General features: G+C 46.8%; 1 protein-coding gene across 1 annotated transcript in view; it reads right to left on the bottom strand.

Moving 5' to 3' along the window:
• Positions 1-26,376, bottom strand: part of THSD7A (thrombospondin type 1 domain containing 7A) — a 337,784-nt gene that overhangs the window by 93,705 nt on the left and 217,703 nt on the right. Inside the window, 4 exon segments of the mRNA XM_078860548.1 lie at positions 2,300-2,429; positions 4,429-4,544; positions 13,363-13,609; positions 18,084-18,275. Coding sequence (XP_078716674.1) covers positions 2,300-2,429; positions 4,429-4,544; positions 13,363-13,609; positions 18,084-18,275 — 685 coding nt within the window.

Raw genomic sequence — 26,376 nt, 5'->3', positions numbered from 1 at the left:
TAACGTGATTGTCTGTACTTCATCCAGATTAGCACGTAAAGACAACTACACTATCGATATCTGAAAATGATTAGAAAATCAATATGCTTTAATGTTATTTTTTAACATGTTTGTTCTAACTGAAATATATTTGTCTCTGGCATAGTATTGGCAAGCGATCATCACGCCCTTACCTACGTAAAACTGATATATGATGCTAACGGCATGTAAGACAGAAGAATTCATCAAGCGCACAGCAGGGAGAAAAAAAGGTCACTGAGCAGGAAAGCACATTTAGCAAGGACGGTGTTTGTAAGTGTAATTCTACAAAATGATGGATGATCCAGGGATAACAGTGTTTTAGCTATGTATTACATTTACGTTACAAAAGGTAGTTAATATAGCCAACACACAACTTACGTGAGCCAACTTTTGCGAAATAAAGTTTTGGCTACCCTCAGCATGCCTCAGAATGAGCAAAAATGCTAAATTAATGTAAAAATTTCAATTCATAATATAGGTTTTTGGGTCAGATCGCGTTATTTATAAATGTGTCGTAACCCTCCACCACCCGACACGGCCAAACAGTAAATAAATGCGTCACGTTTTCAAAGGACAAATTAATTTACTTCTTTAGCCTACCAGTGTGCTGAAGAGAAAATCAACAGCATTTTAAAATTTGAGTAGCACGACGTTTCGCTGATAATTACAACAGCTTCATCGGGCAAGAATGGTGAAGCTCTCCTGTTGCTTCCGGTCTTAAATAGAGCAGGATCAGGGTGACGTCATCATTTAATTCAATTCAATCTGGTGCAGTGATTCGAGGCAAGGAGGGGGAGGGTATTGTAATTCTATAGATTGGTAATCATTCTATTGTTATTCATTGGTATTAACTGCTGGGTTTTGAACTTTCTCGCATTATACCTATGTTGTTCCCATATATGTCTATATACCACATGACCCAAGGACATGTTATACTGTAGAAAGAACTAGACATAACAGGAAGGTTACCTAATTCATTTAAATCTACTTTCATTATCAGCTTATGCACAGACACAGTCTCGCTTTAAAAAGTAAAAAAGAAATCCAGTAGGCATAGTAACGTTGTGTAGCCGTTGGTGACCAAGCTGAGTTCATAACTCACTGCACATGAGAACCCTTTAACGCAGCAGAGTACATGTTCATTTTATCACTTCGCCACCCTGAAGCTATGATCCAGAATATAGGGGCTGCCAGAATTGTACCTATCCCGGGTTATTAACCCTATGGACCATACAGCCACCTCAAGATGACTGTTGCACCTTACGAGTCACATGTGATGATGTTGCATTAACACGCTAACCTAAATCCATGGTCAGAGTTCAGAGAAGAAGAGACCCCCACATTTACGGGGTGTTATCAGGGTGAGTGGTAACAACACTGAGTGACATGAGCATTACACTTTAACTGCTGGGTTTTGACCTTGAGCCTTAGCATTGTAAAAAAAAAAAACTTATTGTCCAATCCTATGTGGATTGTATGTGTAAACTTTTTTCCTCTGCTTTTAAATGGAACCAATCTTGACAAGAGCTGGAATAAAATGCTGGAATTTTCGTCGGGATAAATGGTCGATGCCTATGACCACAACAATCATTGTCCAGGAATGATCCTGGATAGTACGTGGATGGATTACCACGATGTATTGCAGGTGTTACAGGGTGCTGCGCAGAGCAGTAGGTTAGGGTTAGCGCGTTGTGCTACGAATCCGACGACCCGAGTTCTATTCCTGCTCATGGCCAACACCAGTCACGATTATCTGGGCTTGTCTTGGACCTCCCCTAGGTCGACTCAACCTCAAATGAGCACTTGATGCAGTGTGTGAACATTGCCACGAGGGAGACAAAGGCGGGCGGGTGTAGTGTGAGCCACCCACCCCCTAGTGTACCGTGCCAGCCTTCATAGGTGCTGGCTAACAGCACTTTCTCCAACATTATCTTAAGGCTATACAGGGGATCTTTGTCTTTTGTTTTTTTACGGGGTTTATGCTGTGGCTGCAGAGTGCAATGCAGGGACATTAATTGCTGTATTGCACTTATATCACCCCACGTCTTTGCTCTGTGCCCTCACCAACCCAAACTGACCTGTGTGGTGAAGTATGGTCAAATAACCACATATGACCTGCGCATCTCGGGGAATGCCCTTTACCAGCACTTTATTTATAAAGGGCTGTACATGTACATGCTGTATGCCAATGGTCTATATCACAAACCATGGGTAATGTATGTATGTATGTTGAACTTCTTTCGCACAGTACGTAGCTAACCGAGCTAATGAATGTCACCTGTACTTGGGGCAGGGAGGGACATCACAGGGTCGCTCCTCATACAGAGTTTCAGGGCACTCTCGTCCGCCGTTTGCTGCTCGCTGAGCGACCATTCGATAGCGTGATTGCCTGGCAGGGAGCATCCCTTCTGCAGAGAAATTCACAATGTTTCATTCAATCTCTCGATGCATTATCTACACCAAAGGACAGCCACTGCAGGAGCAATACACGCACATATATGTTCCATTAGATAATATATTAAACGTTAAATATGTGCCAATAATCTTTAAAACATGCCATTATAGTTTATTACAGTAATGTAGTTTGCGAAGCCCTAATTAGTGAATATGTGACGATAATCTTCATGCAATTTACTGTAATCGTGCCCATATATTTCCACCGCAATCACGCCATGTAAGCCAAGTAATTTTATCAACAACCGCCTAATGTGGCAATGCAAACACCACACGTGGCTAGGCCATGGAGGTCAGTGAAAATTGCTCTTTTGGGAACGAAATCTTCCACTTCTTTCTTAACGCTTATTAAGCTTTTTTAAAGCGTTTATCTCCTGGAGTTGTAAAAACTTTTGAAATGCCAGCAAAGGTTACAGAGAACAACCTCCCATGTGTATTGTGTGAACTTAAAAGGTCTTTCCCGGGAAGTCTGTAGTCTGTTTAGATGGGTTTTTTTTTTTCTGGCGGGCGGGGGGGTAAAATCCTGAAAGCTTAAAAGGAAGCGTCATGGTGCAATGGTGTGCAGAATACAAAGAACCTTCACCAACAATCCTGCACTGCGGCTGCTTTAGAATAAATATACACGAGGTGCAAAAAAATTTAAAGATTTAATAATTACTTAAATGTACTCGACTATCGTGGATATAAACATAGACCATGTTAATTTGCATGCAATGATGAACTTTTAAACAGATAAACACAAATTTTCGCAGAAGCTATCTTGGCATCTTTAAATGGAGATGTAGATGAAGAAAACCTCGCCTCCAAGCAGACATTTATCAATAATATATGACAGAGTAGCCTCTGAGTGACCTTACCCTTTCACAGAAGGTTACTATTTCCACATTTTTCCCATTTCTTTTTGATACTCAGAATGGTAATATGAGGAGAATAAAATTTATCATTATGATAATGTCATTGTTCATATTATGCTATCAAGTGACATTGCAAATGTTTGTGGCATTTGTTAGGTATCTATTAGTTACTGTGATCTACATGCAGGAAACACCTTTTTGCAATTTGGCACAAATATATCCATGCCAGTCCAATGTAGGTGGATCCAACTTTATGCTGTGATGCACCTGTGATTTTATTTGATAATGGGTTTGTATCATTATGTCCGTAGACACAATGTATGTTGAACTTCTTTCACACCGTACGTAGCCAACCGTGCCACGTCACTCCTACATTCCATATGAGCATACGTTGAATCCCAACGTGTACACACGATGTGTGTCAATACAATAACATTAAACATTTCATTTATACAGGAACAAAATACAAATAAATCAACATTTGAATCATGATTGTTAACCCTGAGTAATGCTCAGCAATGCAGTTACCCTTTGTTCGTGGTGATATCTGGTTTGTCCCATTATTTTTCACTGAGAGACAATTTTCGCCGATAAGCATAATAATGATGTATCTGTTTTTACTTCACTCACTGCACCAGTGAGAATTTTATATTTGGTTGATCTCTTCGGCATATTCTGCCTTGATCAATCTACTGCTGAATTAAGGTCTCCCCAGGCCAATACCATATCTCATGGTCCTGTGATCTAAAGATATATCTGGCTTCTGCACACATTAATTTCATCATTTCATCTCTGCGGTGGGCATCCTGTCAACTGTACAGTATTCAAAATACCACATTACATTTAAAGAGTATACTTTTTACAGAAAATTGTACAAATAATAAACAAAAAAATAATGTTCATTTGAATAAAAATATATATTTTTGTTTAAATGTGCTTTTCTTAAACCCCACCCACATATACCATTGCTGCAAAATTAGCACAAGTGATTCATGTGCTGTCAAAATCAATGTTAAAGTTGACATTCGTATAAACATTTCCATTGTTCGGTAATGAATATTATTTCGTGTAATGGATACTGTGGGACCTGGCGTCTTACCATGCAGGCAGGTGAGAGAACAGGGAGTCCAGTCACTATAGGGTGTGACGACACAGTCCTTCCTGCACAGCACCAAGCAACGGCGTACGGGATCTGGGCGCAGGTTCTCTGGGCACCTGGGCATGGATGAGACAAAGGAAATACAGAAATGCACATTACATTGGTTATCTGGTATCTAAATTCTTGTTTGTTTATTTTCCCCAATTGATTTGTATAGTGATATTGGCGCCATATTCTATCCTGAGATGATAATCCAATGGGAAATCTGACACAGCAGAGCGCTCCCGTTTGTCGGAGAAAAATGCAGACATTTTAAAAAGGGAACTCCTACAAAAAATCTTAAAGTGGCCTCTTTTTATTAATTATAAGCTTGGGGTAAAATGCAGGAATTTAATCAACCTAAACGGCAAGCATAATTGTGCTTTATTTGTCACGCAGTTATTGGCGACCAGGCTGAAACCATCACTCTATTATGCCTGTGAACACAGCTTATTCATGGCTGGCAGCCCAGATTCAAACCCAGGTTCTCAACGGTGTTGCCTTTTCGCTCTGACATTTGAGCCACCCAGCCACGTCTGGAAAGCATGTTTAAAGAATAATGCAAATTTAATGGAAATACACAGCAAGCATCTGAGCCATTGATCTGTGCACGGGCTATGAAAATACCGTCGTTAGAAATGTTCTGTTTTGCGAGAGATAAAAGTGTGAGCCGCACAGTGTGGGATACGTGAGCCTCGTTTGAAGTGCTCGGTCTGTCACTGAAAAAATAAAGTCACCCTTCCCATAATTAAATCACATTGAGTTGTGTGCATCTGCATCGGTGGTTCTGAGGCAGTGTTGGCAATTCCAAATTCCCATGGTTGGGACAAGTTGCTCCATTTGACATCCAATGTCATCTCCGCACTGAGTGGTACTTATTGAATAGTTCTCTATCTATTGACCATACATTTGATTGCGGTTTGATTCCAACTCTTCATCGGATGAAGCGTATCAGTTGTTGCTGGCAAGCACTTGTTTCATGGTGCAGCACCGAAGGTGGTGGAGAGTGCAGTGACTATCGAGCCAGGTCACACCTGCGATGTTGAGGCAAGGTCATAACGGAAGCCCTTAACAGGTGCACTGAGCATGGGCAATTTGCATAGATGGATGGGTTGGGGATTTTTTAAATTTTATTTCGAGGAGTGTAAATAAAGTACCACTCAGTATGGAGATTGCATTCAATCTTAATTTGAAGTTTTCGTGACTGCAGGAATCCATACTCTTTGGTTCTTTCGGTAAAGTCACGTAGGTATAAAAAATAAAATAAATCACGACGTTTCGGGCGCAACACAAGCGTCCGTCATCAGGTGGGATGTCATCACGCTTTCCCACCTGATGACGGACGCTTGTGTTGCGCCCGGAACATCGTGATTTATTTTATTTTATACCTACGTGCCTTTACCGAAAGAACCAAAGAGTATGGCATTCAATGTCATATGTAGCAACTTGTTCCAACCATGGGAATTTGGAATTGCGAACACTGCCTCAGAACCCCCAATGCAGATGCACACCACTCAATGTAATTGAATTTGGAAAGGGTGACTTTATTTTTAAGCCGGCGAAACTACCAAACTTGTAAATATTTTATGTTACGGTACTTACCTTTGCTTATATTATAGACTACAGCCATGTGTATAATTTCATTACGTGGCCATATAATTAAAACACTCCAGCTGGGGACTGTGCAAACAAATGCCTTATTGCGTTAATCATGCTGGTGGCCTCTGGGAAATTAAGCAACAATATGAGCCTTTAGTTGCCTGCCAACCCACCCTGTGTCACAATATTGTCCTTGTGACAATGCAGTCAGCATTCCGTTTCTGTAAAATAAGGCACTGTATTGTGACAATTTGATCACAAGCACATTCTGCATTTTCATATTGTGCCAGACCATTGGGATACTACCTTGGTAATTTGGTGTAAAAAAACAAACTCTGTTTGAAAACCATTCAAATCCAGTGTTGTGAGTAAATGTTATATTACAAATTATCATTGGCCATCCCAAAACAATGTCTACTTATCTTAAAACACATTTTTTTATTAGAATACTTATTATAAATACATATCTGACGAAACACATGTTCTTTACAGTTTCTCAATTTGAAATAGCACTTAAAAAATAGCACCATTCTGTTATAAGAAACAAGCTTTGGTACGTGACAATATTTTGGTAATGCCTGCAGAAGCATAAAAAAAGAAATTTTGTGAGGATAGACTAAATTGGGCAATAAAAAGAACACCCTCCAAAATATGTGTCCACAATCATTCCATACACCTGCTCACACACAACAGCAGCAGCAGCAGCCCTTGAGAGACCGCACAGGTGCAAATCAGGTGTGGGAATACTCGCGTTTTCAAGAGCTTTTAAATTCTACTAGAGAAAGAGCTCACACGGACCATAATCCACCGTAGGTGAGGATATGCATTTTCATCTGCATGTTTGAGCACAGCTAAGTGAGACTTGAGAAGCTGATTATTTAAAAAACTTACGTTTTTTCGTGTATATTTGTTTTCTGCCACACACAAACCACAACAATAATATATAGTATTGCTCCCCTTTACATTAAAGGAAAATTTTACTTGCTTATGCAATATTAAATACTACCCAAATGGCTCATTATTGATGGAGCAGTAAAAAAAAATATTCAGCTGGTGAAAAGGTGAAAGGATTTTCCAGAAAACCTGTTTCCAGTGATATTTCCCTGAAAAGAAAAGTAACATTCACAGCCCGTCTGATTCCCCAGTGGCCAAATTGTGTTTGTATCTCAGCAGGAACCAACACATATATTTAAAAAAATATTATTATTATTATACAAGTGTGCATATATGACGAAGACAAAAATCTCCGTATAGCCTTAACATACTGTAGGAGCAAGTGCTGTTGGCGAGCACCTATGAAGGCTGGCACGGCGCACGAGGGAGTGGTTTGAGAGCACCATGCGTGGCCACTTTTGTCTCCTGAGTGGTGATGTTTACTACACACCGCACCAGGTACTCATTTGAGGCTGAGTCGACCTAGGGAGGGAGGGGCAGCCTAGGACCGATTCAGATAATCGTCACATGGTGTTGGCCATGAGTGAGGATTGAACACTTCTCACTTTTATTTGGCTTCCTGCACAAACGTTTTGAATATTTCACATAGCAGATATTCCAACTGTTAAAAAAATTACAACAATATATACGACTTGTTATATCGTCAATTTGTGAACAACGTTTAGCAATAAGAGCCAAGGTTACTTATATTTACTCCTGTATGATTTGTGTACGTTGCTAAAAAGCCTTGCTGGGGCTGTAATCATTCGGGGAAATGTAGCATTGCTGCCAGTGCGTAACATCGGCTGGGTAATTTTTTTTTGGTATTTAATGATATGGGTTATAAACTTTCCATCTTTTCTGATGTGCACAAGAAATCCTATTAAGATATGGCTTATTGAGCCAGTTGATTAAGATCAGCTGTGTTTTTTTCTAATAGTTTGTTTCATCTGTGTCTTTTGTAGTGTTTTATATAATTTAACCATGTATTTGAATTGTTAATGTCACTCCCATGGTCACCTATAAGGAGTCCTCTTATCTACAAAACAATGATGAATCTGTTAATAATAGAACTCCCCCTCCCCCTCTCCTTTGAAATAGCTAATAAATTACGTTTTGCTCTTGATTCATCATGCATAATTATCTGGTCTGTACCAATTCAAACGTTGCCCAGCAAGATGAAAGTGTTTCCTAAATAGCATTGGGACATTTTACATTGGAACTCGCACAGGTAAAAGTAATTCCACGTTGACCAATGCATCTCATCACGGATATTGCTTAAAGGCTGTGCTGTATGTCTCCGGCTGGCAAAGCTCTCAATCAACTTGATAAACACTTCCGGGGTGGCATCACGTTTGCACCAGCGAGCCTGCAAGCCACGAAGCCTGACCACCCCTCAGCAGAGGATTTTTTCAAAACCAACCCTTCCCCCCACCCCGTCTGCTGATATTTCCATTATGGAGTCGAATGACCACAAGAGTCTTATGGCATGAAATGAAAGTAGCTAGGAAGACTAACGTGCTCTGACAGCCTCATTTTTCATGCAATATGCTGCGCGTTCAATGTGCAGGGTTTGAGTCGGAGCCTTCTTTTCGCTTCCAGAGCCCAAAAATTCCAAACCATTATAATTAGTCTCATATATATGCCTGCATGCACCCTTACAATAGAAATCATCGCAGAATTGGTGTTTTAATATCGGAAGAGGCCACCGCATGCTGCAGTGGGTGTAAATTCTATTAATTTATCACATACAATCTTTTGCCTCATTACTTTTCAGCCTTTAAAGCAGAACATGAGGCTTTCCAGTTAATACAATTAGCGCTGATATGCATACCTTCAGAGCACGAAACAAAGATTGTTTTAAAAGTGCAGTACAAAACATTCAGAAGATAACAGCCGTTCAAAACTGGTTGCATGATATTTTAAATTTATGCAATGAATAATGTTTCTTCAATTATGATTTAAGATAAGAAAATTAACCGTATTCATTTAGGCTTGTTGATACAAGAGATAGGAGCTGAAAGAGCTATGGTGCATTCTTGAGTAAGGAAAATATGTACACAATGTAAATAGAATATGTTACAAATATGCATGATATATAGTGCAGCTCAAGTGTTTTTTGGAGTGACACTCGTGACAAAGGACATGTCCTTTGACCTTCTACTGATAATGAACCCCAGCGAGTCATGGGGGGGTTACTTCACCACATTCGTGGTTGGGGAAGTGCAGGTTTGTGAAGGTGAGGAGAACATGCCTGGGAGGATAGAAGTACAGTAGAGCAATGGAATTTGTGGCATCAAAGCATCCCCGCAGCCTAGAACACCTGTTACGTATGGTAGTTGGCCATCAAAGAGCTGAAGCGGATTCAAACCTACTTGGCTTCTGAGATCTAAAGACATCGGGTCCATGCTGGGAAATGTGATCATAGGCAATGGACATATCTAGACAACCTATATGTGTAAACAACATACACACACCATACCTACAACACCTGAAGTATATCCACACAAAGACACTGCGCGATTGAACACGTTAATTTAAAGATTATTGCAAAAAAAACGTATTATCGTGTGTGCAGACATATGCATCAATTATAAAGCATGTTATTTGTCAACTTAATGTTACTGTCCAGTTACATCCCCTCACTTTTGGCAATATAGGCTGTTGCACTCAAGATTCTAAATCACAATGGAAACAATAACTTCCATTTTAATCTGCAGAATAATCTAAACACACTTGGGAACAGGAGACGACAATGCTCAGAAGATGAAGTAATAACAGACGATGGTTGAAAACAAAATAAAAAATATAACAAGCATATATATATAAATAAAAAATTTTCACAATAGGTCACGTGGCTCCTGCCGCTGGTGAAGCGAATGTAATTTAACAGTCTGCTTCTTATCGACAATGGAAACAATATCAAAACACATGTGCACGAGCAGTACCTAAATGTAAGCGTTCAATGCATTCACACACTCAGATTAGCAATGATAGTATATATGAGGGTACAGCCCTGGGGGGAGGGGTAAAAGCTATCACTCCGCGGCGTTCTTGTGCAGCTTCAGAGCACGTGTGTTAACAGTGTAATGGTAAAATATAATCGATACATGTGAGATTGTGCTCTTTGGATTTATATGCCTCGCTGACCTGAACATTTGACACCAATCCCATACTTTGGAGAAATGATTTGACTGTAATATAACAACAATAATGTGCGCATGAGTTCAGTATATCTACACAGAATATAAACATCACCTGCACTACCATTGCACGCATACGACAATAGTAACGTATAGCATGGGGTTAATGTTTTCTACGTTAGTTTTTATTTCCTGGAAAGTATTAAGTACACATTAAAAATAAACGTTTTTTTATTAAAACATAGATATACTTCTATATATTCAAATTAAGAAAGCATGTCACTTAAAAATAATAACGTTTCTAAAGCACAAACTAACGACAACTTTCTTCGACAACATCGGTTTGATTTTGATCATATTTTTTTATAAACACATTTTATGACACTATCATCCGCTTGAGCACTGTCATGTAAAACCGGGACAAGGCCACCATAACAAACACTGCACCAAGCTAAATCTGAATATTAGGCCTCGCTTTAGCGCTCACGTTGAAAACCTGCTTTCTGAACGTGGCCATCGACATGTTCATCAATTTATTAACTTCACCCCCCCCCCCCCCAATTTGGGCCTAACTGAACCCTGCGAGCATTATGCACATGTGCAGTGACACCCCGATCATCACAATCTCCGGAATGATGTGAGAAACAAAACCTACGCTGAGCCCGGCATATCCTTGACACACACTGACCTACCAAGCCGGGTCCACAGAGGAACTCTTTGTACAATATCACAAAGGATGTCATTAAGCCTATAGTCGGATTCCACTGTTGGGGGAGATACAGTTGAAAAGCTCTGATCCTCAATCTCAGATTTCACCGTTGCTGCCATTAAGTCGAAGAGGATCAGGAAAGGGCCTCACAGATGCTATGCCGTTGGTCAGCAGGCAGCTCACCACCCTTCAGATCCTGTCTACTTTATCGAGTAGAAAAAAATGCTTTCTCCACCTCTCTGTAAAACAACCTCTCCCAATTGTTTCAACTGCTGGAAAGATGTCAGGGAACAACTTGGAAGATTGACCACGAAACAATGGTCTTCAAGATTCAGGTATAACTATGGAAATTACCCGCTTGAGGTGTTTCCTAGGTGAACCCCTCATCAGCAGATGATCCATGTACGGTTCTACGTGGACTTTCCTTCCCCTGAGGTTTGTCACCAAGTGAATCAGAACTTTTGGAGAGGCTGGTATTAACTCGTGACAGACCAAAAGGAAGGGAGTACATTGAATTTGTTGGTGATATCAGCAAACCTCGGGAAGCAACTGTGACGCCTCCCTCTAAGCATCTCCATCAAGCACCCACGAAAAGGTGCAGATTTTGACTTTGAGGACACAAGCTCATGAGCATGTTACCCTTATCTCTATTTTCCGTCTCTTTAATCACCTTCTTCAACTTCTCAGTATGGATCATTGACTGCAATGATCCATACTCTCTGGTTCTTTCGGTAAAGTCACGTAGGTATAAAACAAAATAATCAAATAATAATAAATAAATTAAATCACGACGTTTCGGAAGCAACACAAGCGTCCGTCAGTGTACTTGTAATCAGGAGGATCATATATACCCATTTGTGTACCATGTGATGTCTCCATGAGAAAAAAAATATCTATTGGGATCCTGTCCCTAAATCATCACTAGATCAACATTCACCACCTTCCCTTGGTGACCTTCTAGCCCTTGAGGAATTCAGAGTTCAAGAAGAAGAAAAACTGGAAGATAATTCTCATATTGCTCTTTTATGAGCCTTCCCCTTGGACTTTTTAATTATCCCTTTCTTAAACATGAAACGTGAATCACACAGAGATGAGATTCTGTTAGCATCCTCTGGGCCATAATTTATCTTTCTCTCGTCCATAATTGTTGCCTCAGATCAAAGCCTCAAATTGCTGGGCCTTTTACCTAGGTATGTCTGTAAGTGATCGACTTGGGCCCTCGTCAATTATTTTGGCTCCTCCTCAGCCTCGGAATCGTAATAATTGCCCTGTGAATCCCCCTCTTGAGAGGGTGACTCACCCGACCACTCATAGTCATCGTAAAATGGTCCCCTAGTTAATGCCCATCCATCTCTCATGAATGATACACCTACTCAAGATGCATAAGTAGACTGTGAGGGAACTCGGGGTAAGTGAAGCCCCCCTCTGTCGAAGGCGACTGACCTTGCGCTAGCAGAGGTAGATGGTGTTTGGCCTCCTGACTTGTAGCTGTCTGACTCGGGTGAAGCTGTGCGGCTGCTTGGAATCAATTTGGTACCTGCTGTTTTCCTGTATTTTTGCACCCGTTTTTGGCACGTAAAATGAGCCATCTGAGCTTTGCACCTGCGGCCAAACCGACTCCAGCCTCTGTTCTCCGTGTTGTGAGGCATGCTCCTTCCCTCTAAGCGCTCTCTTTTGTCGACAGTGCTGTACACATTTCAGAATCCTGGGTCTAACAACCATGCAGGAAAAACATCATCCGTGGGCATCACACGTCCTCAGAGATGTATCATAGTCTGAATAAAAGCCGGGATAAGCAACCATAGCAGGATCCAGGGCACTTGAATTTGCGAACCCTGTAGGCCATTTCCTTCAGCGAGTGGCTTCCCAAGCACCTGCAACTGATGTTGAAGAATGTGTCGAGCATTGATTGCTTGGGCACAATTTTAAATGGGAAGTCTGCCAGCGCTAACATCTTTGAAAGACTCTCACGGTATTGGAACCGCAGGAATTTCTGGTGATCGGGATCTAGAAATTTTAAAACTGACGTCACTGTGCAGGGCGGGATGTAAGGTGTCACTGAACATGCACATCATGCCCCCAGGCCGTGCGTGTGTGTTTGAGTTTGGTGTTTCTTTGTCGGGTTCTGGAGGTCGGGCTGTATCAGAAATCGAATTTCAGCAATGTGGGAATGTATACTTTCAACAGTTGATATTCTATATTTCATCTCGTGGTATTTTTTTTTATTGTTGTCAGATGTTTTCAATGAATATAATGAATAAATAAGCTCTAAATACCAAATAATAATATTGTATATTCTTTGCACACATACTTGCTCAATTATATATTTGAACGCATTACAGATACACAGATGGATTTCGCGTTTCCGCGTGCGAGGCAGAAAGACGGTGTGTGTGTGTGTGTGCATTCAAGATCCTGCAAACCCAAATGTAGCGTAAGTCACGGGTTCTGCTCAGAATGAGATTTCCCCCCCCTCCCCATTCCCCACCCCACCGATGGCTGCTGGCTCACTTCTTGGCGCTGACTTGCCCCACGTTGATGCGAACGCATATGACCTTGCGCGTCTGCACGCCAGGAGCGCAGGCCGTTTCTCCAGTCGATGCGGCCGCCCCCTCCGTTGCGTTCTGCTGCACCCCGAGGCTGGGTTCCTCGGCGCAGGGTCCCCAGGGCCCCGCCTGCCAGTGGTAAACGGTGCAGGCGTGCTCGTTGCACGGTCGCCACTCCTGGAGGCCAGGCTCGCCAGGGCAGTCCTGTCCGCCTGCGGTGTTTTGAAAATTGGCGGTCGTTAAAATAAACAAAATTAAGCTGGAAACCCAAAAAAAACCGGTGTCAATAACAACCTCTACGTGCTTTCAAGCGTCAGGTTGATGCCTGCAGCATCGAGCAAATGTGCTCTATTGGTGACGCGCATCACATTTTTTTTAAACGATCAATGCTAATGCTTCATTTGCTTAAAAGCCACGAATGCAAATGTGCCTTTGTTATGGGGGCTAATTAGTAAATCTGTCCATGAGGCTTATGTATATTTTCATTTGAATTATTTTGGAATGCATCGTAAGGCACTTAGCATATGAGCTGTTTTACATGTGAATGTTTTTTTAAAATAGATATCTGATAGCACTCATATTAATTGTGCAAATGTTGTGTGCATTAGTATTTACTTCCAATGAACCTGGATGCGATATGAAAATTGTTCAGTACAACAAATTATACTTAATTTGCAGATGACACCTACAGCTGTCAAGTCGAGCAGGTGTACAAAAACGCGTACATCAAGGTGACTATTTAGGCAATTATATAACCTGTTTAAAGAGGTGCTTTAATACAAGTATTATAAGTTATAGCAGATGTTCCGTGAGAGAGTAGCAAGCACATACTGTAATTGTACATGGCACATCAACAGTGCAACATATTTCATGCCTAAATTAAAGTTTCAGACTCAGCACAAACACATTAGACTTACTAGTCTTTTTCCATGTACTTTAGAAATATGTAATATAATTGAAGTTATATCTATGGGACCGTTTTGCCAGTATCCAACATGATCCATAATAAAGGTTTTTTGGGTTAGATCGCATAAATATATAAATGTGCCGTTAAAACCCGCCACCACCCGACACAGCCAACTAGTAAGGGTTGTCACGTAAACAGAACGTGGCCAATTCGTCACTAGTACAGCACACCGGTGTGTTGGAGAGCCAAGCCACAACATTTACACTCTGAGTACGACGCTTCGCCAGTAATTACAACTAGCTTCATCAGGCGACAGCCAGATTTGTGGAGAAGTGTAACTCGTTCCTTATACAGACGCGTCGATGTGGTGACCACGCTTCTGCGCTCTTGCGCCCTTTGAACTTGTCCTTCTTGTCTATTGTGTGTATTAAAATAGTCGTACCAACGGTAATCCCTATTGAAGTAAGCTGCCCTTTGTAGGCATGCATTTATATAATGTATTATTTGATGATTCGCTTCCACGCAGCACTAAGGCGGTAGCTATCCGAATGGTTAAAGTAATTTTTTTCTTTCAATTTCGATAAATTCTCTAAATAGTCTTGGACAGTAGTAGCTAGTTTTGCACAGAACTTCAACATTATCAAAATCAATTGAGTGTCCTTGTTGGCAAGCGTGTTCTGCTACTGCTGACAGTTGTATATGGGAGAATTTAATATTTCTCTGATGTTCTTTTAGTCTTGTGCTGATCATTCGTCCTGTTTGCCCAACATAACATTTACCACACGTGCAGTTAATCCTGTACACACCTTCTGTTGATAGCTTCGGTATTACATGTTTTTTTACCAGATATTAATTTCTGTATTTTATGTACCATGCCAAATCTGACTCGGATGTTTTATTTTTCCAAACAGCTAGCTAGTTTATCAGTTACTCCCGCAATGTACGGTATTTTGATCGTTTAAATTACTGGGTCAATTGCAATGCTCCTGTTATTTGATTTGGTTCTGGCATTCAATGCTCTGTTGATTTGTGCATCATTGTAATCGTTCATTTGCAGCGCTTCTTTAACATATTGAATTTCACTTCTCAGAATGTCACCATCTGACACTTTCTTAGCTTGAAAAGAGCATCTTTCTGTGCAGGGTGATGGTGTGACTGCATTCAGATAGGTGTCAGTATGTATTTTCTTTCGGTAAACACTGTGTGTTATTTTACTATTTCGTTGGTACGGCTATTTTAATACACACAATAGACAGGAAGGACAAGATCAAAGGGCTCGCATAATGCACATGAATAATGTACGTTGACTCAGTACTCCCCACCCCCCACTTTGCGCAAGGGCGCAGAAGCGTAGTCACCACATATACGCCTCGATATAAGGAACGAAACAGACTTCTCCACAAATCTGGCTGTCGCCTGATAATTACTGGCGAAACCTCGTACTCAGATTGTAAATGTTGTGGCTTGGCTTTCCAACACACCAGTGTGCTGTACTAGTGACAAATTGGCAAGTTCTGTTTACGTGACAACCCTTACTAGTTGGCTGTGTCGGGTGGTGGCGAGTTTTTTACGACACATGTATATATTTATGCGATCTAACCCAAAAAAACCTCTATTATGGATGATATTGGTCGCGAAAGCCTACGTATTAATCCAAAATGATGAAAAATAATTGAAGTTAATGCACTGCCATCTGCTACCCACAACATAGCCTTGCAGCCTATATCACTTGGTCTGTACAGTAGTGTCCCACACAAGCACTATCCAGGCTCAATCCTGCTTCTGACAACAGACAAGATCTGGTGCATTCTGTGTGATTTCATTTATATCCCTTTATTAATATTCTGCTTGATGAAAACCTCCCCACTCCATGTTGGTCATGGGGATTGTTGTTATTGTTATTATTATAGACAAAATAATCAACAAAACAAAATCGAGAGTACATTTTCATTTCATCTTGTGTTACGTGTAAAATGTTCCTTTGCAACATGGTTTTGTTTCCAGCATCATATCCTGTTTAGATGTTTAAAATGTCATTAGTGCAAAAATATGGCCCTGGGTGCGGGGGTTAGTTGTTATGAAGCATATTGGAGAGGCATATATGATCCCTACAGCAATTGATACTTATTTAGTCTTGATACCACAGCACAATAGCCAAGTCATTCAATGAGAGGTATTGCTATTTATGAACCCACAAACAATCACGCTGCATTCCCCAACAAAAGAAGTCACCTGTGCACATTTTAATGGCTCAGCGAGACAGGACAAAGCATGACATTATTTTCAAATTGGTATCTGTTGACAAAGAGCATGACAAATCGCGTGCTGTGGCCATGACAATTAAAGGACATATCTCTCAAAATGTAACATTTACAATGAGAGTTTTAAATAACAGCAGAGCAATTGTACGATTGTCATGTCACATTACAAAGTGGTGTCTAAAAGGGAAATAAATACTTATGATTATAATTCATCGAAGTGCCTCAAGAGATACAAATGAACAAATATTTGCTCTGTGTGTGGGGAGAGGAGTAACACAGTGGTCTCTGCACCCAGTGAGATGAGTTGAATGATTGACATCTGAACTGGTCCTGGGCCCCTTTTATGAGTCTGCACTGACGAGGAAGGTGAAATATGGTCAAACAGCGCCCCAACTAGCATTGTGTGCGGAGGCCTTGATCCAGAAATGCACAGAAAATGGATGTTTATCGCTTGATAATAATTGAAACTTATAATATCAATAGATGTAAGAATAGAAAAATATACATAACTAAAAAAAATCTCCAAATTTTTAATTGGCCCACAAATTACTTGATTTGTTAAAAACACGTAAAATATCGCCCCTTACTGGAAGACTATAACTGTCATTGAAACGTAGTGTCTTCATGATAGTATATGTACTACAACAACAGCATGGATACAAAATGTATTCACTCTAAAAATTACATTGAATACCATCTACTATGAGCATTTCCATATGTTCTTTAAAAAAACTATAAACTGTTTTACATTTAACAACACACTCATGTATATCCATAATAAAATGCATGGATATTTAATGCACACATATTTAGACAGACAGGATCACATATGCAATTTAAAGGTTCTTAGGTAATAAATCATATTTTTCACAGTTGTGTGCTATAGTCCTGCATTGGGTGCAGCTCATTAGCGCATAACCAACCGTCTTGTCCTCCCATCAATCGACACTTCATTTGTGACGTCTTTGTAAGTATTCATTATTTTCCCAATGTGTGTCAGCCACTCTGCCCACAGGGATAGTTGTTTGAAGAACCGTTTTCGCACTTATTATTGAACAGAGGGCAGAGCGCTGGGGTTTGACACTTAAAAACATGTCTTGCTGTGTAGGCTAACAACTTATTTTTTCATGAAATTAAGAGCAATGTTTGAAAAAAGGACAATTTTTATCTTCTTTCCTCACCAGTATCATTGCAGAGAAATGCATTATCCCCGTGTGCACTTGAGACGTCAAAGTCAGCCCCCCATTTTAGATTGACCCAAATGCCCTGTTAACAGTGACACAATAAAACGGTACGTCAAGTGCACTGGGGTTTTGGGAGTTTTTTCCCTAAAAGCACAAGCACATGATTACTTGAGGGCCTTAGTGATGCACACATCACCTTGTCTCTGCTTTCAAACCCTCACTGAAATGATATATTGAATCCGAGAGCTGCTCCTTTTTGCTCTAAATTAGAAAAAAAATAGCGGCGTGTGTACGGCCAAGTCGCGCCGCCTGCAGTCGCGTTAACACGACACACCGTCTCCGGAGAAGGCGAGGATGGAGCGCGTGCGCGACTGCTTGCCCTCCGCGTTCTTGCTCGAGCAGGTGTGCGAGCAGGGCGACCACATCGTCCACTCGCTCAGCACGCAGTCGCTGGGGCAGGGCACCAGGCACGACAGCTGTGTGGGGAAATCCGGGTCTCCGCACAGCTCCGGCCCTGCTTCTGTGCCTGAGCAAAGTCCAAACACACCGACGATACGAACTCTGGTGATTTCTTCAAACATTAAAGTTCGTGATGCACGCACCAAAGCCAACGGGGATGAAAGTATCCGCACCTCCGATGAGCACTGTTGGCTACGTGCGGTGCGAAAGAAGTTCAGCATACATACAGTACATGCAAGCCATTGCACACAGCTTCAACTCAAGACGATGTAGTAGTTTGTGAGATTGCATCCCTTTGCCAATCAACCACTGATTGAAAGACTCCGCATGCCGTGTCAGTCACGGGAGCTGTTGGACCAACTTCACAACGCTGGTCAGTGTGGGTTGGTAGAGGTGGGACCCAAGAGGAGTTCAAAAATCATTCACCACTGATGCTAGGTGTGGCTGGGAATCAAAGTCTGGTCGCCAGATCAACTCACCACTATGCCACCGCTCCACCTGCACACACACACGCACTCTACAAGGCGATCCATTTATAGATACCCCAACAATTTTTATGTTTTCTCAACAGATGATTAAATATTGTGAGAGCGATGGCTCCCTATCTTACAGAGCAGGGTGTTGAAATATTTAACGACTGTAGTGAGATTGGTGGGGGACATGTAGAGGCTTTGATATCAATTGATATTTTCTATAATATTTATCATCCACCAATCAAATACATGATAGTTGAAGGTTTAACACGTAGGCTTTCGCGACCAATACCATCCATAATACAGGTTTTTTTGGGTTAGATTGCGTAAATATATGGATGTGTCGTTAAACCCGCAACCACCCGCCACAGCCAATTAGTAAGGTTTGTCACGTAAACAGAACATGCCAATTCGTTACTAGTACTGGACACCGGTGTGTTGGAGAGCAAAGCCACAACATTTACAATCTGAACTATGTATGTTCGCACCATACGTAGGCAACCGTGCTAATCGGAGATTTTAGTGGGGTATCTGTAAATTAATTACCGTGTACAGGCGTCTGTGATGCCGCCGCCACGAAGCCGTTCGGCAGGCGCCCAAACCCCCGACTTCGCCACCACCAAGCAACGGAGCCAACCCCGCGTCCCCCTCACCTCACCTCACACGAACACACCCGCACGCATTCCCCCCCCCCCATAGAGCTCCGAGGGGAGGTCACCTGGCCGACCGGTTTTTATCCGAGAAACCCTTATCGGGGTTAACTCTCACGGTTTCCGGCGATCAGGGAATTGGACGACCTCCCCCGTGCTACGTTGCGCCGCGGCGCTGCGACCAGCCGTAATATGGTGTGGTCGCGGCATGGGGCATTCGGCCACCGCGGTTGAGGTGCATTTTCCCCCCACACACACCCCCACGGGTCGACGGGGCAAGCAGGGGAGGGACGGGACAGCACGAATAGCGGGACCGCAGGAGCTGTTGCGCATAGTCATGGAGGGTTGGGATAATTACGCTTGAGCGCGCAGGCACCATTGTTAGGGGAGTTAAAGGATAAGGCTATTAGTATAAATAATTGGGAGAGGGGAGGCGCGCGAGGAGCCATGCACAGCTTCCCACGACGGGCCTTTGTGATGGACACCGCCGCATGAACCTCGATGATGGGGGCCTGCGTGAGAAAAGGATTGATTGGAATTTGCGCCGTGCAGGTCGCTCATTGATTAGCGGAACAAAGGCACCGCGGAGCTGCCTGGCCCGGGCGAGGGGGGCGCGTGCCATTGTTTGGAGTTCACGCCGCGCGGACAAAGGATTAATTAGCATAGCGAAGGCGCACGGTGCGTGGGAAGGGGGTAGGGGTCCGGGAATCAGGATAAATGGGAAGCGCAAAGGGGAAATCGGACGGTTCTCTCCAGGCCAGCGGACCCGCAGCAGCTCCAGCCAGCGACCCGGACGTCCGTGCGACGTGTCGAGGTGCGCTGTTAGCACCGGGAGCAGCGAACCACCGCGGGCACCAAACAGTGAGTGGGGAGGTGAAGTAGGGTAGCGTAAGCCGATAAATAGGGAATAGGTACAGGTTTGGGTGGAATAGGCCAGCCTCGTCGACTCACTGAGTCAACATCAATTCGCAGGTAGCATATAATAAATCATTAATAGCGAAGCGTGGTCTCGCGTGATCTTGTTGAGCAGTGTGTCGCGTGGGGAGCTGCGTGTGTGTGCGTGCGACCACCCCGTGTGCGATACAGGTGCGCGATCATAACGCGAGTAGAGTTGGAGTGCGCGGAGCGGTGTGTGTGTGTGGGCGTGCGTACGTTCGCTCCGTGTGGGTTGCAGGCGCGCGATTAGGACAGGGAGGTATCGTAGTAGGGAGGGGCAGAATACTACTCGGTAATTAGCCATGCCGGCTACGCGGACCCGCGGGGGAGGGGAATCCTCGGGCGATGGTTCCCACGCCACGGGTGAGGAACATAGCAGCGGGGGGGCGATTGATGATGCTAGCCCGGCCGTTAGCATTATCGAGGGAGGGATCTCGGGGGCTAGCGACCCCCACATATTGGTGTCAGAAACGGGACGATCCCCCGCACCCCCAAGGGAAAGAGGCCCCCCAACCCAGATTAAAATCAAATGCACATTTACGGGCAAAGGAATTCCATCATGGAAATCGTTTGCCCGCAGCATCAGAGGGGCTAAAAAAGTTAATGGGTGGTCAGATGAGGAGGCGTTGCAGCAGTTAGAGTTACATTTAGATGGGCGGGCAGCTGACTTTGTGGAAGCTTTGCCCGCAAGCGCACAAACTCAGTGGGAAATAGTAATGTGCGAACTCGAACGGCGCTTCGGCGCCTATGACGAGGAGGATGCGCAGGCGGCCTTAGAGGCACGCCGTCGTCAACCCGGCGAGGATCTGCGAGATTACGCCGAGGATGTACGCATGTTGACCCAGCTCGCGTACCCAGAGTACGAGGCCAAAATAATTGAGGGCCTCGCCGCCGGTAAAATCCAACGATATTTGGCACGCACCCCGTGGTGGCAGCCAAATGTAGACGGTGCACGCCTCTCCTTTAACACCCTCGTCGAGCGCGCGCGCAAATGCGAGAAACTCTCGGGTGAGCGCGCGCAGCCTCGAGGGAGGGGACGAGAGTGCGCCGTGGCGAGCCTACTCTCCGACGAGGAGGAAGAGATCGCCATCGCAGTAAGGGGACGGGCAAGGGAGCCCCAGAGACCCAGCGAGACCACCCCAGGGTGGGTAGCCGGGTTACAGACCGGCATGGGAGATATTGCTGGCCGGGTAGACCAAATGGACGGTAAGATAACCCATGTAGGTGAGAGGGTAACCCACGTAGGTGAGAATATGACCAAACTGCAATCCTCCGTTGAGACCATCCGACCCGAAATGGGGGACCTACGCGCCACGGTAGGGGGGTTATCTGGAAGGGTGGCCCGACTAGAGGCGGAGGGTGGACAGCGGCGTAATGGGGGGGGAGGGAGTGGGCAGGGGGCCCACTACGGAGCCGCCCCCCCTCCTCGGGCATGTTATATGTGCGATCGCCGAGGGCATTTAGTGAGAGATTGTCCTGAAATCACCCGAGCTAGGCAGATGCGGGGGTTAAACTCCAACGCCCCCTAGAAAGCGGACCAACTAGGGGTGCAATCGACGCGGTCCCGATACAAATAGACGATAATGAGAATAATGGCGAGCGAGTGATCTCCACACAGGTTCCAACAACAACGCCCACGGAAACGGTGACTCCTGGCGACTGGCTACGGGAGCTGGTGGCGGGGATCACGGGGGCCACGTCGCTGGTGGAAGGGGAGGTAAACGGAGTGCGTACCCGAATTCTGCTGGACACGGGGGCGGTGGCCTCGCTCGTGAGCGCAGCGCACTGCAGCGCGATCGGGGTCGACGTGCGTCACCTGCAGGCCCCGGACCGCGCGCTGCACACGGCGAGCGGAGCCGGAATGGGGCTGCTGGGGAGAGCCACCCTAGAGGTCCGCATAGGCAGTCAGGTGTGCACCCAGGAGTTCTACGTGTCGAGTGCGTTGTGTCACGAGTGTATCGCAGGTACCGACCTCTTAGAACGGCTGGGACTCAACGTGCAACCCCGCCAGCGATGCGCCACCATGGAGAGCAACGGCGAGCGGATACCGTTCCTGGGACGAGAACCAACGCGCCCCCGCTTCGCACCTGTGGCCGCTATCCTGGCGACGGCAGTCACCATCGGCCCGCTCACCGAGATGCTGGTGCCGGTGGCAACATCCCCCACCGACCCCGCGCTCCGACCATCAGGAGAGGTAATGCTAACTCCTCACCCGGAGTTGGCAAAACGGTATGGGGTCGTGGGATCCGCCACGTTGGTAAACGCAGATGGGGACCGATTGTTTATGCGGATGTTTAACCCCCACAGTACCCCAGCGACACTGCGGCGGCGCACCCCGATAGCCACCGTACACCCCCTGCACGCACGCCACTCTAACGACTCGGTGTTCGCACTCTGGGCTGAGGACCCCGGGCGTCCTGAGGGTGACCAGGACCTGGCCTGGCGAGTCGGCCCGACTCCCCGAGCCGAGGTCGTTCCCCTGCTCGACGCGTTACATGTACCATGGGCGGATTTACCTAAGGGAGAGGCCGATCGGCTGCGCGAGTTACTGCGGGAGTATGCCGACGTATTCAGTGAACACGACTCGGACGTGGGTCGGACCGATCTTGTTAAGCACCAAATTGACACCGGTGCAGCCCGACCCATCAAACTCCCTGCGTACCGAGTGGGCGCACCCGAACGCGCCCAAATCAAAGAGGCAGTTGGGGACATGCTTCGCGATAACATAATTCAGCCCTCGGCGAGCCCCTGGTCAGCCCCAGTGGTACTAGTGACGAAAAAGGATGGGTCAACCCGGTTCTGCGTCGATTACCGTAAACTAAATGCAGTCACGCTCGGCGATGCCTTCCCCATACCCCGCATCGACGACACCTTCGACAGCCTCGCTGGAGCGCGATATTTTTCCACCCTCGATCTCGCGTCCGGGTACTGGCAGGTGGAGATGGCGGAGGAGGATCGGCCGAAAACCGCATTCACCACCCCGATGGGGCTATTCGAGTTTCGAGTACTCCCGTTCGGACTCACCAATGCGCCCGCGACGTTCCAGCGGCTGATGGAGTTGGTGATGCGGGGCTTGCAATGGGAACAGTGCCTGATTTACTTGGACGATGTGATAGTGTTCAGTAGATCTTTGTCTGAGCATTGGTCCAGGCTTCGAGAGGTGTTCCAGCGACTGCGAGCGGCTCATCTCAAGCTCAAGCCACGTAAGTGTTACATCGCACAACGCGAGGTGGGGTACCTCGGGCATCGCGTCAGCGAGGCAGGTGTGCACACCGATCCGGAGAAGGTACGCGCCGTAGTGGAGTGGCCACGGCCAAGGAATCTGACGGAGATCAGATCATTTTTGGGGCTCGCCACCTATTATCGCCGATTTGTAAAGGGATTCAGCGAGATTGCACGCCCCCTCACCCAACTCACCTCCCCTAAGCACCCCTACCAGTGGACGGGGGCCTGCCAGACGGCCTTCACCACTCTCAAAGACCACCTCACCCACGCCCCCACCCTCGCTTTCCCCGATTTTACCACCGATTTTATTTTGGACACCGACGCCTGCAGCAGCGGGCTGGGCGCGGTGTTGTCACAGGTACAGGATGGGACGGAACGAGTCATCGCGTACGCCAGCCGTACCTTGAGTGGGGCCGAGCTTAACTATTGCGTGACCCGCCAAGAGTTGTACGCCGTGATTTTCGCATGTAAGCAGTTCCGGCCGTATTTGTACGGCAGGAAATGTCGCGTACGCACTGACCATTATGCTCTGCAGTTCCTTCTTACATTCAAGGAGCCGCGGGGGCAGATGGCCCGGTGGTTGGCGCAGTTGCAGGAGTACAACCTGCAAATCGAGTATCGGGCTGGCCGGACGCATGCAAACGCGGACGCCTTGTCGAGGCGACCCACGGTGGACACCGAGACAAGGGCGGAGGAGGCCTGCCCGTGCTTCACGGGGGGACGCTGCCGGCAGGCAACGGACCCCCGAGCGGCCGCGGCCACTGACCCCCCCCCAGCGAGAGAGAGTGCAGTGTGCGCCACAGAGACCCTCGCAGGTGGCACCGATGATCCCGTCGACCGCACGGCAAGCGCGGGACCCGCGGCTCGGGACCCGATCGGACGGATCCAGGAGGACGTCGGCTGCGCCTTCCCGGGCCTGAACGACGAGCAGCTGAGACAGACCCAGCAGCGAGATCCCGATCTGGCGGCAGTGGAGGCGGCACTGCGGGAGGAAAAGAGCGCCCTACCAGGACCCTGGAGCGGTTTGTATGCCCGGTTGTGTGTGCAGAACGGAGTGGTACGGGAGTTAACCGAGGCCGGCCAGCCGGGGTGCATCTGTGTTCCTGCCCAGGTGCGACCCCAGCTGCTTCGGCTGGTGCATGACCACCCACTCGGGGGCCACGATGGGGAACGACGCACTCGAGAGACCCTGCGTCGCCAGTATCTCTGGCCCAAATTGGCACAAGACGTGGCGGCCTGGGTACAGGGCTGCCGCGCCTGTCAGCAGTGCGGGCCGAAACCGGCACGATACCAGGTACCCCTAAGGCCGTTCCGCGTCAGCCGCACGAATCAGCTGGTCGGGATTGACCTACAGGGGCCATTCCCGCGATCCCATCGAGGCAACCGATATATCCTTGTCGCAGTAGAGTATTTCACCCGCTACCCCGTGGCAGTGGCCATCCCTGATAAAACGGCCTTGGTGGTGGCCCGGGCATTCGTGGAACACTACGTACTTAAGCACGGGATCCCAGAACGAGTCCTCACCGACCAGGGTAGCGAGTTCGAGGCCGAGTTGTTCCAGGCACTGTGCCGAGAGTTCGGAATCCAGAAGGACCGAACCACAGCGTACCACCCCCAAGCGAACGGTATGGTGGAGCGCATGAATCAGACCCTAGCGGGGAAACTCAAACGTATGGCGGCCGCAAATCAACGGGATTGGGACGAACACCTCCCCTACGCCCTTTTCGCCTACGCCACCACCGTACACACGTCGACGGGACAAACCCCGTTTTTAATGATGTTCGGCCGTGAGTCTCGTTTACCCGCAGATCTGCTATTCGGCGTCCCTTCCCCCCAGCCGGAGGAGGGAAGCCGCCCCGTGGAACACCTGTTGGAGACCCTGCGAGAAGCCCGAGGCCGAGCATACCCGCAAGGGGAAGCCGCGCATCGGCGGCAGGAACAGGGCACCCGACCCCGCATGGAACCCCCCTTATTCCTGACAGGTGCTAAGGTGTGGCTACACACCCCTCGCGTCGGGGCCGGGCAGGTGGGGAAACTGACGACCTACTGGCGGGGACCCTGGACCGTGGTGCGGCAGATATCCCCCTGGACGGTACTAATCTATGGCGGGGAGAGGGATCGAGAGACGGTGGTCAACGTCCGCCGCTTAAAACCGTGGAAAGCGGCCCCGGCGAGAGAGGACCCCGTCACCCGAAGGCCCCGAAATCCCGGAGTACCCGCACCCCTCGTGTTGGGGGGCCTCGCACACTACATGGGCCCCGCCGGGCCCCCGAGACGCCCCGATCCAGTCCGGAGAAGACGCGGACGACGGCCACTAAACCCTTCCGCTGCTGAGTTTGTGCCCCAGCCCACAGGTGCCGGAGGACGGGGAGAGCCGCTGGAGTGGAGGAGGAGACCGCCGCAGGAGCTACAGAGGACGGAACCACCCGCCCCGAGGCCAGCCACCAGGTCCGGACGGATCCCCCGGACCCCGCACCGTTTCCTCGTGGGCGCGGCCCAAGCGAGGTGCTCCAGTCAACCCGGGACGGGGACTGGCACCTCGGGGGGCTATGTGATGCCGCCGCCACGAAGCCGTTCGGCAGGCGCCCAAACCCCCGACTTCGCCACCACCAAGCAACGGAGCCAACCCCGCGTCCCCCTCACCTCACCTCACACGAACACACCCGCACGCATTCCCCCCCCCCCATAGAGCTCCGAGGGGAGGTCACCTGGCCGACCGGTTTTTATCCGAGAAACCCTTATCGGGGTTAACTCTCACGGTTTCCGGCGATCAGGGAATTGGACGACCTCCCCCGTGCTACGTTGCGCCGCGGCGCTGCGACCAGCCGTAATATGGTGTGGTCGCGGCATGGGGCATTCGGCCACCGCGGTTGAGGTGCATTTT

This window comes from Lampetra fluviatilis, chromosome 10 (assembly GCF_964198595.1).
Source record: "Lampetra fluviatilis chromosome 10, kcLamFluv1.1, whole genome shotgun sequence".
Taxonomy (NCBI): domain Eukaryota; kingdom Metazoa; phylum Chordata; class Hyperoartia; order Petromyzontiformes; family Petromyzontidae; genus Lampetra; species Lampetra fluviatilis.
Note: the sequence above shows the minus strand (reverse complement) of the source record. Positions and strands in the feature narration are given on the sequence as shown.